At 49.2% G+C, this 18,143-nt stretch overlaps 2 protein-coding genes across 4 annotated transcripts; both read right to left on the bottom strand.

Moving 5' to 3' along the window:
- Window positions 1-710: 710 nt before the first annotated feature.
- WDR73 (WD repeat domain 73) lies at window positions 711-14,183 on the bottom strand. Of its 2 annotated transcripts, none has more exons than XM_082448818.1 (8): window positions 14,009-14,183; window positions 13,407-13,474; window positions 13,010-13,098; window positions 10,694-10,782; window positions 9,998-10,062; window positions 3,624-3,788; window positions 2,933-3,292; window positions 711-1,823 (listed from the first exon to the last, which is right to left on the bottom strand). In XM_082448818.1, the coding sequence occupies exons 1-8, from the start codon at window positions 14,047-14,049 to the stop codon at window positions 1,588-1,590; spliced, it is 1,113 nt and encodes a 370-aa protein (XP_082304944.1). In that variant the 5' UTR covers window positions 14,050-14,183; the 3' UTR covers window positions 711-1,587. The 2 variants fall into 2 exon arrangements, with proteins under 2 accessions (XP_082304944.1, XP_082304943.1); XM_082448817.1 differs by lacking the exon at window positions 14,009-14,183 and adding an exon at window positions 13,843-14,001.
- A 771-nt stretch (window positions 14,184-14,954) lies between these two features.
- NMB (neuromedin B) lies at window positions 14,955-18,052 on the bottom strand. 2 transcript variants are annotated; one of them, XM_082448909.1, is made up of 3 exons: window positions 17,783-18,052; window positions 16,980-17,152; window positions 14,955-15,224 (listed from the first exon to the last, which is right to left on the bottom strand). In XM_082448909.1, exons 1-3 carry the CDS (start codon window positions 17,937-17,939, stop codon window positions 15,168-15,170), a joined length of 387 nt encoding a protein of 128 aa, XP_082305035.1. In that variant the 5' UTR covers window positions 17,940-18,052; the 3' UTR covers window positions 14,955-15,167. The 2 variants fall into 2 exon arrangements, with proteins under 2 accessions (XP_082305035.1, XP_082305036.1); XM_082448910.1 differs by having other exon boundaries at window positions 14,955-15,229; window positions 17,783-18,040.
- Between the last annotated feature and the right edge of the window lie 91 nt (window positions 18,053-18,143).

An 18,143-nucleotide genomic window follows, 5' to 3' on the forward strand; every position in this document is an offset into this window, starting at 1 on the left:
AAACCCATTAAACTGTACATTTTAAATGGGTGAATTGTATGGTATGTGAATTATATCTCAATAAAGCTATTTTTTAAAAAAATCAGAGCCCAAACTGTGACTAGTAATCAAATAATTTCAACAAGAAAATTGCTGAAAATCCTTTAACAAATGTGACAGTGAGGAATCACATGCAGGTACACTTTCATATTTGCTACGGGCCACCAAAAGAAATGTCCTTTGGGCCTACTCCCCTGGGGGTCAGGGGTTGGAAAGCATCACCCTGGTGAAGGCCGTGTTCCAGTGAGAACCGCCCAAGAGGAGGGTGGCCAGTCTCTGCCTGAACGCCAGCTGCAGGTGGTACTGATGAGAATGCCTAGCTCCCCACCCTGGCTGTTACCACCTTTAAAAACAGCTGCCCCCAAACTTTTAAATATGTGAAGAGTCTCAACCTCACACATAAGAGAAATGCAGACTAAAAGTACAAATAATGATTTTTCATTTATCAGACTGGCAAAGGTCAAAAAGCCACTAAGGAGAGTGGTGGTGAGGTAAGAGAATCAGACCGATCATCATCGTTGCCGTCATAAAGTGGCACAGTCTCTATGGAGGGCACTTTGACAGTATTTATAAAATTGAAATATGCTCACATCCTCTGCCTTAGCAGTTTTAATTTTAGAAATGTATTCTACAGACATATTGTTCATGGATACAAAAGTTGTACACACTACTTGTAATTTCAAAGGATTAGAAAATTTTAATTGCCACATAACAGAAGCCTGGATATATAAATTATGGTTCAACTGAACAATGGTACATCATACAACTGGGATAAAGAACCAAGCTGCTCCTCTGTACCTTCTGAATTGTGTACCATGTAACCTTTATCAGCTGTTCAAGGCAAAAATGTTTTAAAATTTGGCAATTTAGTAGATAAAAATGGCATAATCTTATTTTAATTGCTATTTCCTTCACTGCTACTGGGGTTGACTTTTTTCATGATTATCTGTCACTATACATTTTCACTTCTGTAAAAAAGTTCACAAAACCTGTTTACATCCGTTGGCTCTTCAGATTCCATGATATTGTGAATGCAGACAGGGGTAAAACGCTGCCATTTTACACTTGGGGGAAATGGGGCTCCCAGATCTAAGAGTAGCTACCAAATATTTATTGTGCCATGCATCCTACCGGTTACTATTATTATTTTTATTATTTATTTGGTTGTGCTGGGTCTTAGTTGCGGCAGACGGGCTCCTTAGTTGTGACACGCGAACTCTTAGTTGCAGCATGCATGTGGGATCTAGTTCCCTGACCAGGGATTGAACCCGGGCCCCCTGCACTAGGAGCACGGAGTCTTAACCACTGTGCCACCAGGGAAGTCCCCTTACCAGTTATTTTTAAATATGTTACTTCTAACTTTCCCAACAGTCCTGCCAGGTAGTTATTACCAGTCTCATTCTACAAATAAAGAAACTGGGACTGAGAGGCTGGTTAACTTGCCCACGGCCACTCAGCTGGTAACAGGGCTCTGTGGTCACTTGAATTCTGAATCAACATCCTTGCTATACAGCAGCTTCCTAGGGCCTGGGTGGAAAGATACTGGAGTCAGCAGGCAGCATGGAGGTCCACCCAGTCCCATACGTGCAGAGAGGCATCACTTGCTGCGGACAACAAAGTCCTCGGTTTGCAGGGGTGCCAGGTGTGGGTGGTGACCAGTGGAGCAGTGTCTATCCCATTGCCGTCTAGGAAGATGTGACCTTTGTGAGTGAAGACAGGTTCTACTTGGCGCCCCATTCCACCCCAAGACGTGACGTCATAGACCTGGACCGTCCCATCAAAACCTGAGGAAGAACAAGAAAAGAGAGCACTGACGCTGAATCTCTGAATGCTCTACGGAACCAAAACAGGCTAGAGGATGAGGAATCAAAGAGCCACAAGATACTTAAAGGCCAACTGAGGGAATTCCTTGGCGGTCCAGTGGTTTGGACTCTGCGCTTTCACTGCTGAGGGCGTGGGTTCTATCCCTGGTTGGGGAACTAAGATCCCACAAGCTGCGCGGTACAGCCAAATAAATAAATAAATAAAATTAAAGGCCAACGGAAGGGCATGTAACATCTGCCGTCAATGACGGCGGCTGATGACTCCTCGGAGCATATAACAATAAGCATCTGTTGTCCATCTATCACGTGCCAGGCCCGAGGCTAATCTTGCATTCTCTCTTTTAACCCTCACAACTGTATGAAGTAGGTACTATTATTTTCCCCAAGAAACGGAGGCTTTAGAGACTTTTCAAACCTCTTCCACTTGCCCCCAATTCTAATCCCTCCACATGTGAGTCCCTCTCAGCAGATGGCCTTGTCTCCTACTTGATGGGGGAAAGAGAAGCCTTTAGAGAGAACTACCCAAGCCTGGTTCTGCTCTTCTGCTCTTGCTGGATCCCGCCATGACCAATGACCCTCTCTTGCTCTCTCAACTGTTCTTTCAACCTCTCCCCCCATCAGAGGATCCTTCCATCGGCTTTCAGATACCTCATTACACACCCTCATTCAACTAGATACTGCTGGGCCAGACCCAGGAGCCTGCTGACCTAGCTAGCTTGCTGTAATTCTAAAAGCGAGAAGACTGAGCGGCACCACTGAGACCCTATCACCTCTCCCTGGTGCAGCCCGTGGCTGTCCTAGTGTCTTACCATCCGCAGCCTCTCCACCAACCTCAGAACTGAATTCCTGCTGGGACAGGAAAGGCCTGCTACCAACGTGGGGAAGTCTGGTAGCCAGGATGTGGAAGGGCCGCCACTGAAGAACCTGGAGAGCTAATTTGGAGCTTTTCTGTGAGCAACTTTAACTTCTGGGGCCAGATTTACTAAGGGACTACGGGCTCCTTCCTGAGCACTCAAGAGTCCCCGGAAGAGAGAGATCAAGTGACAGACACAAAATCCTCTCAGCAGTACCTGAAATGGCCAAGCAGTTGTCCAGGCCTGGAGCCCAAGTCACTCGCAGCAGCTCTGGGTCAGGGCTAGGCGTGGACACTGGGCACTGGACCAAGCTCACCGGCTGGCAGAGATCCCGGGGGTCAAGAAGACAGAGCTGCCCATCCGAGCCAAGGCTGGCAATGCTGGGCCCAGGGCCCCGGCCCCCAGCTTCTGCACACCACCTCCCTCCAGCGGACCCAGAGCCGGGCCTGAGGTTCTCTGACGGGGTCCACTTCTGGCGGGTGTCGACAAGCCCCAGGCGGCCCGAGGTGCAGCAGAAAGCAAAGGTGTCTGCGTCCAGAACCTGCAGGCTACTCAGCAACTCGCCGTCACTGACACCTGGATGGCGGGGCGAGAGGAGAAAAGTGGCTGCAGTCAGATGGGTCCAGCGGTTTGGCGGCGTTGGCTGGTCCAAGCCCCCTCCTTTGGGCAGCTCCCCACCGGCCCCCGGCCGAGCGAACCATTTCCTGCCGCCTTCTCATCTCACACGGTCCGCCTGGCTGATTGTGTGCTGGTCCCGGACTGCCTTCCCCAGCCCCAGAACAGGAGCCCCCGAGGCCTGGCCTTGCCTCTCACTCATCTCGTTTCCCCAGCAGCTGGCACACAGGGTTGGATTCGGCTTCCAGCGTGGCTGGGTGGGGCTTGAGGAGCCGGCAAGGGGCTGCGGTACCTGAGCTGTACGTGGTCTTCTGTGATTCCAGATCCACCACCTTCAGACTGCTGAGCCTGGCCCCGTGGAGGACTCCGGGCGCCGCCGACGAGAAGATGGCCACCCTGGGCCAGAGACGCCCCTCCTTCTCACGCACATCAATGGTGCTGACAGCCTTGATGACATCTGGGGGAAGATGGAAGCGGCTAAAGTCCAGAATGTTAATGCAGGTTTGAAACATTCCATAGTGAAGGCCTGCCAGAAGGTCAGGGGAGACGGGCTCACAGCTGGCAAGAGAGGATGTGGAGACATAATCACTGTGCGTTGTGTTTACTTTTTGGAAACTGTCAGAAGCACTGTAGTTTCTCTATAATTTGTCTTATGAACTGTTTCGCACATGGGAGATAATGAATCACAGCAGCCATCTCAAAACCTCCCAAGCAATTCTGGCTTTTTATAGTTTTGCGGAGAACAAATAAAGGAAGAGAAAAGGAAAGAACACACCGATGATGTTGTTTACACCTTAACTGAAAATAACAGGAACGGAGTTCATGAAGTAATATTATTTCTTCAAAAACATGTCCCATGACCTCAAGCAATTGGCCGAATCCTAACAGGTCCAGGTTATAACACAGATGTCTTTGTCTTCAAACATAAACAGGGCAAGAAAGTCCACATCTTTTTTACACTGAACGTTAAAAAGACATACTTGCCCTCAGGTTAAATCAAATTTTAGCTTTGTTCACCTCAGTCTGCTTCGACAGCAGACAGGTTCCCGTCTCTGCATTCTCCATTTATAACATAGTTCAGAACAAGTAGTTTGCTGTACAAACTACTTAAAGGGAGATGCATATTTTCCATTTTATATTTTCTTGCTCCAAGAGGGAGCTCACTGTTTGGTTTCACATTCTCTGAAGAAAATGGAGATCTATGTATTTTTAAATTCTAGAGGATAGGTAAGAGGATGAGGAAGGGACGGATGAGAGAAGGAACACTAACACGGCTTATCAAGCGAGCACGTGGCAGTCAGTTCCCTGGAGACAGTTCACATACAAGGAGTCACAGAAGGTGTGGCCAGGCTGGGCTAGGATGCAGAGGCCCCTTGAGTCCTGCTCCCCAAGCCACAGACTCTCAGTGCACTTCGTCTAGACTTGTTGAACATAACTGCTCTACCCTAGGAGCCACAGAGGTCGGAGCAGACAAAACAGCTGAGCCTCAGGACCATGTGTCTCCGGCGAGTGCCAGTGAGGCTGCAATTCAAACCAGCCCAGCACAGCTTGCCTCACTCCCCCAGGCCCCACTTAAGCGGCTCCCTCTTCCCTTTCCACAGACCCTGAGGAACCCGGAACAGATTCCCCAGGACCTGCTGCTCTGAGCCAGGGGTGGTTCTCAGATATGATTTGTCCCCTGATGGCGGGGAAGGAGGAGGTCAAGGGAAAGCCTTCAAAGACCTATTTCAAAGATGCAGTGGAAGACAAAGGCTTCAGAGCTTCTGACTGGAGGGTTGTGCTCCGTAGTTACAACAGGAAGGAAATGCAGGTTCCTCCTCATCCCCTCTCTTGTCAGTGTCAAAATGCCCCCTTTAGGAAATCCACACCAACTAGCCAAATGAAAAGAAAAACTACTACAAAATCAAAGCAAAAGATGCAGTGAGGCACCTCCAAGAACTGGGCAATAAAAGAAAGAAGGCTGTCTGAAGATTAAACCAACAGAACGGTTGGTTCTGTTGCAGTAGGCACACTCCTTAAGGAGTCAGAATGGCTCCAGACCTGCAGTACTGAGCTAACATATTACCACGTCAAAAGGAAAAGTCGTGGCCATGAGAGGGGGCTGTTCAGCCACAAAGGCAAAGAAAATGCTGGGGCCCGTCCACGGCAGAGAGAGCCACTCCAGACTGAAGTTAACTTCCAAGTAGAGGCTTCGGGAGACATTCAGCTGAGGCTGTTAGGTATGTCTCCATCTAAAGACATTCTCAGTGGACCCCTCAGCCCCAGAGCTGAGAGGGGAGGCCACAGGCCCTCCCTCCAGGGGCCTGGACAGCACCTAGGCCTGGGGAGCCAAGCCTTCATAAGTTCTATAGTCTCTGCCTAAGACAGCTTATGAAAACACCATTTGGAAGCCTCGGAGCTGATTCCTCTTGTTATGGTTATGTTTATCATGCAGGCTTTGATTAGGTTAGGTCTTCTATAGGAAAAGAATAAGGATCTGGAATATTCCACTTTTAGGGATACTTATTTTTTCATTATAAACTAATAAATCTGCGTTCTGGTTTATACAGCAGTCCTGTGAGTCTGGTGAGCGTGTCTGCCCCTAATAACAGATTAGATTTGTTCTGAGTGTGCTGACAGAATCAGGTTTCTGAGATACCAAAGCTGTGGGTCAAACCTGGACCTTGGAAAATTCACCAAGATAATGCTACATTTTTAGGCGTCTAGGAAAACAGCTGGCCAGCCTTCCCCAGATCCTGGAATATTCTGCACTAATATCCAGGGGAAGGTAACTATCTGATTTCCTACTCTCATATGGGTGTCAGAGCAAGTCTCCTTGGGCCTAGCTCTCCTGGGCCTGGGGCTACAGGTTCTACATGGCACTTGGTACCCCAGGCACTGTCAGGGCTAAAGAGCTCCAAGGTCCCCCCTCATCTTTAAACCATTGCTGCCCCACGCAGCCTATTTTTAGAGAAAGATAAAAAACAACTATAGGGGCTTCCCTGGTGGTGCAGTGGTTGAGAATCTGCCTGCCAATGCAGGGGACACAGGTTCGAGCCCTGGTCTGGGAGGATCCCACATGCCGCGGAGCAACTAGGCCCGTGAGCCACAGCTACTGAGCCTGCGCGTCTGGAGCCTGTGCTCCGCAACAAGAGAGGCCACGACAGTGAGAGGCCCACGCACCGCGATGAGGAGTGGCCCCCGCTTGCCGCAACTAGAGAAAGCCCTCGCGCAGAAGCGAAGACCCAACACAGCCATAAATAAATAAATAAAATTTAAAAAAAAAAAACTATAAGTTACTGACATAAGGCTCGACATAGAGATCACTGGAACCGAACGGAGAGTCCAGAAATAAATCCTTATATTCACAATCAACCGATTTTCACCAAAGGCACCAACGCAGGTCAGTGGAGACAGGCCAGGCTTTTTGACAAATGGACAACCAGACATTCACATGAAAAAGATGAACTTAGACCCTTCCCTCATACCTACCATACACAAAAGTTAACTCTAAAGAGATCACAGACTTAAATGTTGGAGCTAAAACAATAAAACTTTTGGAAAAAAAAACACTGGGGAAAATCTATGGATTAAGTAAAGATTTCTTAGATATGACACTGTTTTACTATTAAAACGGACCTCATCAAAATTTAAAACTTTTATGCTTCAAAGGACACTATTAAGAAAATGAAAAGACAGGGAGAAAATATTAGCAAAACATATATCTGATAAATAACATGTATCTAGAATGTACAAAGAACTCTCACAAGTCAATAAAGACAAAACAGCCAATCAAAAAGTGGGCAAAATATTTGATAAAATATAAGCACCAAGAAAGGATGGAACATCTATGTGAGTGCTTGCTGTTATATCCCCAGAACCTTGCCCAATGCTTGGCACACTGGAAGCACACAATGAATAATGACTGAATGATGAAATGCTAGCTACTGCTACAAATAACAGTAATAATAATAATAATTATTATTATTATTATCATTATTATTATTATGTGCCCTTTCATAAGTAGATCTTACTTCCAGGAACCAGATCTAAGCAAAATGGTGGCACAGACTATGTTGCCAGTAAGTAAATACCCTACGACCTTTTTTTCAGAGCCCTTACATACTATACTGAGATCAATTATTATTATCTAACTATAGTTACCACCAGGCATAGTTATAAGCAGACTCTGAAGTCAGACTAGATTTAAGTCTTGGTTCTGCGACCATCTTTGTGACTGTGAACAAGTTAGCCTCTCTGGGAAAGAGTTTGTTCTCAGACTCATGAGAATTTAATGAGATCACACATGGAAAGTGATTAGTACAGTGACTGGAATAGAATATACACTCATTAATATTACTGTTACATCTTATAGATTGTTAATTAATCCAAACAAGTATCTATTAAAATGTACAGTGAAACTGGAATATCAAAGGGCCTGTGACAGCATGTTATCTCAGCCTGCTGGCGGAAAAAAAATAACAACAAAACACCCTTAGGAAGATTCAAATAGGCATTTTACCAAAGATACATGAATGGCTAATAAGCATATAAAAAGATGCTCAACATTATTAGTCATTAAGGAATTGCAAATGAAAGCCACATGATATACAATTTCACATCCATTAGGACAGCTTTAATAAAAAAGACAGATAGGGCTTCCCTGGTGGCGCAGTGGTTGAGAATCTGCCTGCCAATGCAGGGGACACAGGTTCGAGCCCTGGTCTGGGAAGATTCCACATGCCACGGAGCAACTAGGCCCGTGAGCCACAACTACTGAGCCTGCGCGTCTGGAGCCTGTGCTCCACAACAAGAGAGACCACGATGGCGAGGGGCCCGCGCACCGCGATGAAGAGTGGCCCCCGCTTGCCACAACTAGAGAAAGCCCTCACACAGAAACGAAAACCCAACACAGCCAAAAAATAAAATTAAATAAATTAATTAAAAGTAACATTAGAAAAAAAAAAAGTTACTGTTGACCCACATCCTTGCCAGTAAAAAAAAAAAAAAAAGACAGATAATAAAATGTTGGTGAGGACATGGAGAAACAGGAACCCTCATACACTGCTGGTGGGAATGTAAATGATGAAGCCATTTTGGAAAAGAGTTTGGGAGTTTCTTAAAAAATCAAACATAAATTTACCACATGATCCAGCAATTTTATTCCTAATGTCTATCCAAGACATATGAAGACATATGTCCACACAGAGACTTGTACATGAATGTTCTTAGCAGCATTATTCCTAATAACCAAAAATCAGATCCATCAACTGGTGAACAGATAGACAAATGTGATACATCCATAAATGGAATACTGTTCAGCCATAAAAAGGAACAAACTGCTGATACACGTTATGACATTGTATGACATGGTGGACCTCAAAAGTACTATGCTCAGTGAACGAAGCCAGATACAAGAGACCACATATTGTATGATTCCATTGATATGAAATATCCAGAAAAGGCAAATCTATCATAGAGACAGAAAGCAGATTAGTGGTCGCCTGGGGCAGGGTGTGGGCATGGGGGTTAATAGTAATTGGCATGATGGATCTTACTGGGGTCATGAAAATATCCAAAACTGATGATAGTGGTGGTTGCACAACTTGTTAAATTTACTAAAAAAAAAAAATCACTGAACTGTATACTTAAAATGGGTGACTTTCAATAAAATTATGAAAAAATAAACAATCATAACTACAAATAAGGATATACACACACCTGGAAGCTACAGCATCAGACAAGTGACAAGGAAGAAACAACAAAGGAAAGTCCACAGGGTCAGCGACCTCAAAAACCAAATGAGGACCAGAAGCGCCTTCCTGCAGCAATGAAGCTTGGGGAGAAGCCAACAGCTGCTACTGGTTTCTGGGAAGCATCCAAGTGAGGCAGAGGACCACACAAGCCAAGGGGCAGTTCCAAGAGTGGCTGTCTTTGCCTCTGAGGCCCGCTTCCACGCTGGTCAGCAATGGTCTAACCCAAGGAGGGATGGCAGGGGCTGGATCAGGGCTGCAGGCTCCGGTGCCTGCCTGACAGGGGAACCGCAAACCTCCTGCTGGAGGGGATACTATGAAGGAACTCCCCGACTCCCAGAGGAACAGGACTAACGCTTCCTGCGCCTTTCCCAACTTTCCTGTTCCCGTTGGGCAGCAGAGTGGCGTCTCTGAGTGGGAGACTGGTCAGCCCAGCCTCGTGCTCACTCACTGTTTTCCCTCCCTGAGAGCAGCATGGCTGCAATGAGAGGTGACCTCCCTGCTGCCCTCGCTCTGCCCCTGCCCGGGGTGGGAGAGGCCCGAAGTTCACCAGGTGCTCTGCCTCTGGCTGGGCTGGTAAACTCAATTCCTGAAGCAAGCTATAGGAAGCTCCACTTGGGGCTTGTGTGCACTGCTGTGGCTGCTAATTCACCTTTGCTGCATTGAAGCAGATACTGCATTTTTAAAAGAATTTTTTGGCCACGCCATGTGGCATGTGGGATCTTAGCTCCCCGACCAGGGACTGAACCCGTGCCCCCTGCAGTGGAAGCGCAGAGTCTTAACCACTGGACTGCCAGGGAAGTCCCAGTAGATACTGCATTTTAATTCCCACTGGCTCTGAGTCTGTTTCTTAACTGGCTCAGATTAGGGATTGGGGGTGTGAGAGTAACAGGCTTTCCTACAAACCCAACCCCGCCAAGTCAAAGTCACTTACCGCTGTCCTCCGCAATCTGCCACACCTGCAGGTAACAACCGGGAAGGCCACTGGTCACCAGCAACCTATTCAGGATGGATAGGAAATCTCAGCCCAGACAGCGGGGAGCTCACCCACATAGCCCTCAGCCTCTCCCTCTCCAGCCCACTCAGCTTGGGATTCCTACACTCCCCGTATCAGGAGAGCTTACGCAGGGAGGGGTCCTCAAGATCAGTCACCCTCACTTAACAGAGGAGGAGCAGGCTTGTTCGCCTTTAGGGACTGGTCCACAGCTCACAGAGAGTCGTGGGACTGAGCCCTGGCTTCCACGTGGCATGACGTGTGCTAGAGGACCCAGCAGGCAGCCTGAATACAGAACCCTCACCCAGAGGCTCTGGCCTCTGCCAACTGAGCTATTAGCCCCAACTACCCACCACCAGCTCTCTGAGAAACTAAGAGCATCCCTTCTACTTTATATCTATTCCCTAGAGCAACGCCAGCAATCTGTGGGTTACCATAGTCAAGAGGTCCGTGAGGGACCGTAAAGCCACCGAGCACTGGTTTCTTTGTATTCCAGATCTGTGTGTGCACGTGCCCTCCCATGTGCCCCTGTGCTGAGGCGGGACGGGGAGGGGTGGTGATAAAGATACAGGATACCCCTAAAGTTCCAGCCACTCCATCCTGAATGGAAGGTCTGGGTCACAGAGCTGACCATACCTGGTGTCTGGCACATACTTCAGATCAAAGACAGATCTGTCTGAAAATCCTCCATGGCGTACCTTGAAATCTCTTTCAGGGAGTAAGCCCTAAAATACAAAAAGGTGGCCAATCAGATAGGGGACCACTCTCCAAAGGAACGTTTCAGACAAGTTCTAGGTAAGGAGCCATTTCCCAGCCTAGCAGGAAGCCACGGAAGCCGCTCAGGTGGCAATGATGCTTCTCTGGGCAGGGCCTCAGGGTGCTGTTATTTGCAAATGTTGGTCTCAGCTGCCTACACAGATAGCTTCCTTTCTTTCCTGCACATCCAGAACCTTTCTTCTAACCTTTCACCACAGCACAAGTGTTATATTCCAAGCCTTCTTAGAGGAGTCACAGAGGCTTAACAGAGAAAGGTGGAATGTATCAGCCAACTAACACAGCCCCATTCCTCCCCACACCTCGCACTGGAAGTTAGGTGGGTTCTTCCAGCAATAAAAATACAACTGCCAGGACTTCCCTGGTGGCTCAGTGGTTAAGAATCCACCTGCTAGTGGTTAAGAATCCGCCTGCCAATGTAGGGGACACGGGTTCGAGCCCTGGTCCGGGAAGATCCCACATGCCACGTAGCAACTAAGCCCGTGCACCACAACAACAGAGCCTGTGCTCTAGAGCCCGCGAGCCACAACTACTGAGCCTGCGTGCCACAACTACTGAAGCCTGCGTGCCACAACTATGAAGCCCGTGTGCCTAGAGCCCGTGCTCTGCAACAAGAGAAGCCACCGCAACGAGAAGCCCACGCACCACAACGAAGACCCAAAGCAACCAAAAGTAAATAAAATTTAAAAAATAAATAAAGAAAAAAAGAAAATGCATGGTATTTAAAAAAAAAAAGGAATCCACCTGCTAATGCAAGGGACACGGGTTCGATCCCTGGTCCAGGAAGATCCCACATGCCGCAGAGCAACTGAGCCTGTGCACCACAACTACTGAGCCTCTGCTCTAGAGCCCGCAAGCCACAACTACTGAAGCCCACGCACCTAGAGCCCATGCTCCGCAACAAGAGAAGCTACCGCAATGAGAAGCCCGCGCACCGCAACGAAGAGTAGCCCCCGCTCACCGCAACTAGAGAAAGCCAGCGCAGCACCGAAGTCCCAACGCAGCCAAATAAATAAATTAAATAAATAAACTAATTAATTAAAAAAAATACAACTGCCAATTATCCAGTGCTCACTGTGTCAGCCACCCTGTTTAGTGCTTTACTCTATCATGTTGAATTCTTACAACCACTCTGTGACCTGGGCACTATAATTATCCCTGTTCTAAAACGACAAAGCCAAGGCATAGGGAGCTTAAGCAACTTTTCTAAGGTCACAGGGGTTATGTTATACATCTGAACCCAAGTCTGTCTAACCGAAGTCCATGCTTTTAGCCACTAGACTCTACTATCTCCACGTGAGGAACCAGAGGCAGGGGAGGAGGAGGTGGCCACAAGAGAACAGAGGGAAAGCCAGGGGTGAGGTGGGAGGTAAATCAGGTCTCTCATCAAGGCTCAATTTTGGTGAGCTCCTGACTTAGCTTCAGGGGTAGGGATGAGGAAGATCAAGAACATTAGGAAGGCAATTTACCCAAGGGCAATAAAGGCCGGACTGATCTAGCCAATGAGGCTGAAGTGATTTTATAGTAACATTAGGCAGCTATCAACTCTTTGTGACACATTCTTTTCTCTTGGCTTCTGGATCACTGGCCTTTTCTGAGACTCCTCCTTCTTCAAAGACTATTCTTTCTCAGTACTCCTTGTGGGTTCATCATCTTCCTCTACCCATTTCTTAAATGTTCTCCCTGAGGTTCTGTCTTTAGCCATCTTCTGCTCTTATTCTTTATATACTACACATTCATCCTAGGTGATCTTAACCATTCTAAGGTTTCAACCACCCTTCATACTCTAATTGCTCCCTAAATTTTTTTTTTTTCCGGCTGTGTGGCACGGCTTATGGGATCTTGGTTCCCCGACCAGGGATCGAACCCAGGCCCCCTGCAGTGGAAGCGTGGCGTCTAAACCACTGGACCACCAGGGAATTCCCCCTAAATCTATTCTTGATAAAGTATAATTGACTTCTTGCTCTAGGAGCCCTCTGTAAATCCCAGGACTTTCTGTACAACTTACCTCTGTGCACGTTTGCCTCCCTTTATTAGACTATAAGGGCAGGCCCAGTGCTTACAGTTTCTCTCTTTCTAGTATCCAGGACAATATTTAGTAGACAATAGGAGCTCCATAAAGATTTAATAAATGAGTAGAAGTAGACACATATACTCAGCATAAATATTTCAAGTTACCTGGTTTTCTTTTACAGAAAGTCTGAGAGGTAATATCAGATGAAGAATCTCATTTTTTTTCAGGCTTTCATAGCCAGCAACCAAGATTCCTGGAAAAAGAAGCAGAATAAGCTGTGACAAAGTGCTAGAAAGATTCTGGACCACGGCTGGGTCCAGACACTCTGCCAAATCTTCCAAAGCAAAGATAAACTCTTCTGCCATTGGTATGCAGCCTTGTACTGAGGGATGGAAGAGATCTAGATTTTCGTAAGAGATATATAATGCTGATGGGGCATGAAATTGCTACAAGTGACCAAGAGGCCCTCAAGCTCCCAGAAGAGTGGTTGGGTCCCTCTGGGCTGAGCTCCTGAGTTCCAGCTTGAGGAGTGGTTCTTTAGGGCCAGGCAGGGCATATCACCTTTGTCACCAATCCATTCAAGGACTCGAGTGGCTCCCGAGAGGTCGAATGCATGGAAATCCTGGTACCTGCATGATAGGGACACAACGTCACACGATGCATGGCACTTTACAGCTGTTAAAGAACCTGAGATGTTAGCATGGTTCGGCAGTTGGGGGCCCAGGCTCTGGAATCAGGCAGAACTGGAATCAAGTCTTGTTACACATTTCATCCCCTGTGTGACTGGGAGCAGGCCAGTCACAATTTCCCTGAGCCTCGTCCTCATCTGTAAAATGGAACTCCTAGAGTACTCAGACTCCCCAAGGTTGATGTGAGGAATCGAGATAATCTTTGTTTAAGGTTTAACTCAGAGCCTGGCGCAAAATAAACAGTCACTTATGTTATTATTATCCTCCACAAGCACTGCCCCTACTAGTACTTCACACAATTTGCGCACACAGGAAGGTGCCATTTCCCAGCTGCGGGAGCCGAGGCCCAGGCGGAGTCCTCCGTACAGGTCCCGCCCCACATGCCGCGAGTTCCCTGCGTGCTCCACGCCACGCCCGTCCGCCCCCAAGCCAGCTCCAGGCCCGGATTCCACGTCCCAAGCCCACACGATTTACAAGCGCAAGGATTCCACCAGCCAGTCCTCCGCGGGCTCCATGGCAACTGTCGCTTCCGGTACCCCACTTCCGCCTCTGAACCTTCCTGGGCAAGCGCGGCCCTCTCGCGAGGAGTGGGGCGCGGCCTGGTCTGACCCGGGGGCGGGGCCTTAGAGGTGCCCTAGCGCCACCGTGGACATGCAGTACCCTTAGCTAGCTAGGTCCGGGATTCTCCGGATAAACTCTCCTGGAAACAAGACGCAAATTCAGGGATTCCCAGGATGTCAGTTCCGGGCGGGGCCTGAGGGACCAAATACACGCTCGTTTTATGACCTGGTATTTGCAGATCAGAGGAAAAGGCCAGATAAAATACAGGACGCCCGGTTAAATTCCAATTTTAGGTAAACAACGAATAATTTTTTTCGTTTAAGTATGTCCATGCAATATTTAGGATATCTTATACGAAAATATTACTCATTGTTTATCTGAAATTCGAATATAACTGGGTGTCCTGTACTTTTATTTGCTAACTGGCAATCCCACAAGGCTAGAGAAAAGAGTAAGGGGACCTCGGGTCTGGATCCCAGCTCAGCTCTCTCCTTGGTATGTGCTGGGCACTCCCCTCAAAGCTTGGAGTGAGGATGAAATCAGGTAAGCAAAGCCCTACCGTGTAGTGTATGTAGGTGGGAGCTTTTACAGGTGGGAAACAGGAGAGACTTGCCTCTGCCGGTAGGTGGCAGAGGCGAGAGTAGAAAAGCGCCTGGCAGAGGACCTGGCATACAGCACGTGTTGAGTACCTGCTTCCTGAATGAGTGAAGGAGTAGGAGTCCAGAGTCAGTGCCAGACTGGTGCCACGGAGTGTCCTGGGCTCTTTGGGGCCAGCCCCATCTCACTGAACACTGGGTTTTTCAGTCTCCTTTCCCTCCCATCCCCTCCAACATGGGTAGAAAGAGAGGACCAGACAGTCTATGTAAAGAGCAGGGTTTTATTCACAACTTCAACAGGGAAGCAAGAAATACAGCAGGGACATCATCTGCATCTGCATTGGCGATATTCCTGGCAACCCAACCAGAAATCACAGTAACGGAGTAACAGAGATGTGAGCCCATGATTTACATCCAGATGGGGCTGCCTGGGTCCCATTCAGCACCTTCCCTGGGTGGGCACAATCTAAGCCATGTCATCTTGTCTTCCTGATGAATGGCATCACTTCTGCAGCATTTGCACCAGCACCCTCCTGTACTGAAGAGGAACACACAGAGGAATTCACCTAGTCAGGGGGAAAGATGATAGGGGCATCCTGCCATTCCTAAGTGCTAGGCATCCACAGAGGTAGGCAGGGGCAGGCCCCCCAGTGCCTTTCTCCCTGAAGGGCCTGGGAGGGGTCAGGGTAGTGGTTTTCTCAGAATAACAGCCTCAACCTCACAGAGTGGTCATGACAGTCAAAGGAGATCATAGAAGTAAAGTCCAAGTACCACGCCTGGCCCTGGGCCGGACAGTGTTTTTACTCCCCCACCTCCAGCTCTGCCCAAGACCTCACTTCTGAAGTCCCACCCCCCCAGGGCTAAGTACTGCTTCCTCTGAGATTCTCTAGTTGGTCTTCATGTTTCAGGCCTTTGAGACCAGCCAGTGGCCCCAGAGGGGACATTGTCTGCCTTCAGACTCAGCCAGCCCGAGCACCTGGCCCTTACATCTGAGGTCTCCAGAGGCTGATGGTTCTTTTTTTTTTTTTGGCCACACTGCGTGGCATGTGGGATCTTAGTTCCCCACAGAGCTGGGGATGAACCTTCTGTAGGGTATGCCCCTCCCTTCTTTCAAAATGTACATACTATATGCTAGGCACTTTGGGGGACACAAAGTTAAGTTAGCCACTGGTGCTGCCAGGAAGCTCACAGACTGGCAACAGCTCCTGTTTATTAAGCGCTTTCTATGCATTAGGCATCATGCTCAGCATGTGACACAAATGGTCTCATTTATGAGGAGAGGGGCACTATTGTTCCCATTTTATGGATGAGGAAGATGAGGCTTGGAGAGGTTAAATGACATTTCTAAGGTCACACAGCTACTAAGTAGCTAGCTTATGAGCCCAGCATGCTGTCACCAGAGCTCACATTCTACCACATCACACTGCCTTCTTCACATAGCAACGAAGTACCAGGGAAGGTGGTGTGGGATGGGGACAGCGCCAGGAACAGAGAATGGAGGAGCTGCCCCTCTGCCAGGCTGGAGGTGAAAGCTGGCTTGGCTCCACCTCTGGGGCCTTGAACCCCATAGGTCAGTGGTTTACAACCAAGGGTGATTTTGGCTCCCTCCCCTGTCCCCTCCCCAGAGGACCTCTGGCAATGTCTGGAGGCATTTTTGGTTGTCCTAACAGTATCTATCCATACTCTAGTGGATAGAGATGAGGGACGCAGCTAAGCTTCCTACAATGCACAGGACAGCTCCCACAACAGAAAACTGTCCAGCCCAGAATATCAAGTGCTGGCGTTGAGAAATCCTGCCACTGGTCACTGAGGCAGACGAGAGACTGGAAAGAGCACTGGTCAAGGTGAACAAGGTCTAGACTCTGTCTTGGCTCTGACTAACTCTTTTCATCCCTTCTCTGAGCCTCAGGGTCCCAACAGGCACATACAGGGCACAGCAAAGGTGGACAGCTGGGGTGGGGCAAGTCTGTGTAGACTGGGGTGGAGGTAGCGGAAGGTCCTGCTGGAAGAAGCTGGATAATCCCAGGCTGTGACTTTAGACTGGGCAATGGGTGAGGGGAACGTCTTCCCCTACTTTTTGTTCCATGGGGTTTGCTGGGAAGGTCAGCTTTCTTTCTTCAGAATCCTCTCCGTTTGAGCTCTAGATCACAGGGAGAGCCTAGAATCTCTGGCTTTCTTGGGTGGGCCTATCACACCCTGGCTGAGCACTCACACCGTAAGCCCAATGCTGGATCCAGGGGCAGCCCTGGCTGAGCCTCTCCCGGGCCTGAGGTGGGGGCCTGGCTCACCTGGGTGTGAGGTGCTGGGCCGCTGAGGCTCATGCCCAGAGCTTTCTTTTGCAGGAGGATCCTGAGCAGATCATGACTCAGCTGCAGTCTCTGGTCCCTCAGGGAGATGAGGGGAGCTGTCCCCAATAGGGATGGGCTGGGGGGCTCCAGACTCTTCTTGCCCATGAAGTGACCTAGAAAGGAGATGCCGAGGCATAAGGAAGTCAGGGAGCAAGGATCCTATCCCAGTGGGAAAGCTCCCCATCTCTCCCACTTTTCAGTTCTCATGGCAGGAGGGTACACAACCTTCCTCCTCCTCGTCACCAGGAGCCACAAAGACCACGGGTGGTGGCAAAGCCTGTACCTCAGCTTTTCCTGAGCAGGTAGATGGGATGGAGGGGGTGGTACAGCTGGAAGGAGGGTGGGATGCCCCAGGGCCAGGAAGAAACTCTGCCAGTTGTGCTATCTGCTTAGAAGAGGGACGGGAAACGGCAGAGAAGGAAGTGGAGAACAAGAGGTGTCTGGAAGGTGGAGGTGCAGAGAGAAGACACACCAGAGGTTAGAAGATTCAGTAGAGTCTTGTCTAAGAGAAGGGGCACGGGCTGGCAGGTAGATTTAGGATCCAGCCCCAGCTCTGCTTTAAACTGGCTGGGTGAGTGATTTAACCAAGTCATTGGGTCTGGGTCTCAAGTTCCCCATCTGTTAGGTGAGTTCCAGGGTCCCCTCTAGCCTGGACACTAGTGTCCATGGCTGAGGAGAGGGCAGAGAAGGAAAATGGGGTCAGAGCAGGGTGGGGGGCGCTTGCCCGTACCGCGAAGACTTACCGGTGGCCCAGAGATTGCCCCGCGGGTGCACTCGGATCTTGCTGGCCCGGCTGCGGGGCTCCGGGAGATTCCAGCTAAACGGGGCGGCGCCGGCAGCGAGCAGATCGAAGAGCAGAAGGCCTCCGAGCAGCCGAGCGCCCCGCGCCCGCAGGGTCATGGCTGGGTGCCGGCCGCGCCTCTGTTCAGGTGCACTTAGCCGCGGCTCAGGTCCCTGACGCGCGCTTTCCCTCCTTTTAAACCCGCGCCCCTGGGGGCGGAGCCTGCCCCGAAGAGGCCGCTCCCGGCGCGCTTGCTGCCGCCCGTGCTCCGCCCTCCCTCGACCCTCTTGTCCGCGCCAGCCCTTGGGCGGGGGTCTCGGTCA

Source organism: Balaenoptera physalus, assembly GCF_965194825.1.
Source record: "Balaenoptera physalus genome assembly, chromosome: 2".
Classification (NCBI taxonomy): Eukaryota; Metazoa; Chordata; class Mammalia; order Artiodactyla; family Balaenopteridae; genus Balaenoptera; species Balaenoptera physalus.

Excerpts from the sequence above, each read along its gene's own strand:
- NMB (XM_082448909.1), bottom strand. The coding sequence starts at position 17,939 with ATGACCCTGCGGGCGCGGGGCGCTCGGCTGCTCGGAGGCCTTCTGCTC. Across the intron at positions 17,153-17,782 it reads GGGCAATCTCTGGGCCACCG|GTCACTTCATGGGCAAGAAG; the intron begins GTAAGTCTTCGC and ends TCTCCTTTCTAG. Across the intron at positions 15,225-16,979 it reads GCCCAGCACCTCACACCCAG|GAGGGTGCTGGTGCAAATGC; the intron begins GTGAGCCAGGCC and ends TCTTCAGTACAG.
- WDR73 (XM_082448817.1), bottom strand. The coding sequence starts at position 13,916 with ATGTGGGGCGGGACCTGTACGGAGGACTCCGCCTGGGCCTCGGCTCCC. Across the intron at positions 13,475-13,842 it reads GGGAAATGGCACCTTCCTGT|GTACCAGGATTTCCATGCAT; the intron begins GTGCGCAAATTG and ends CCTATCATGCAG. Across the intron at positions 13,099-13,406 it reads TGAATGGATTGGTGACAAAG|GAATCTTGGTTGCTGGCTAT; the intron begins GTGATATGCCCT and ends TTCTTTTTCCAG.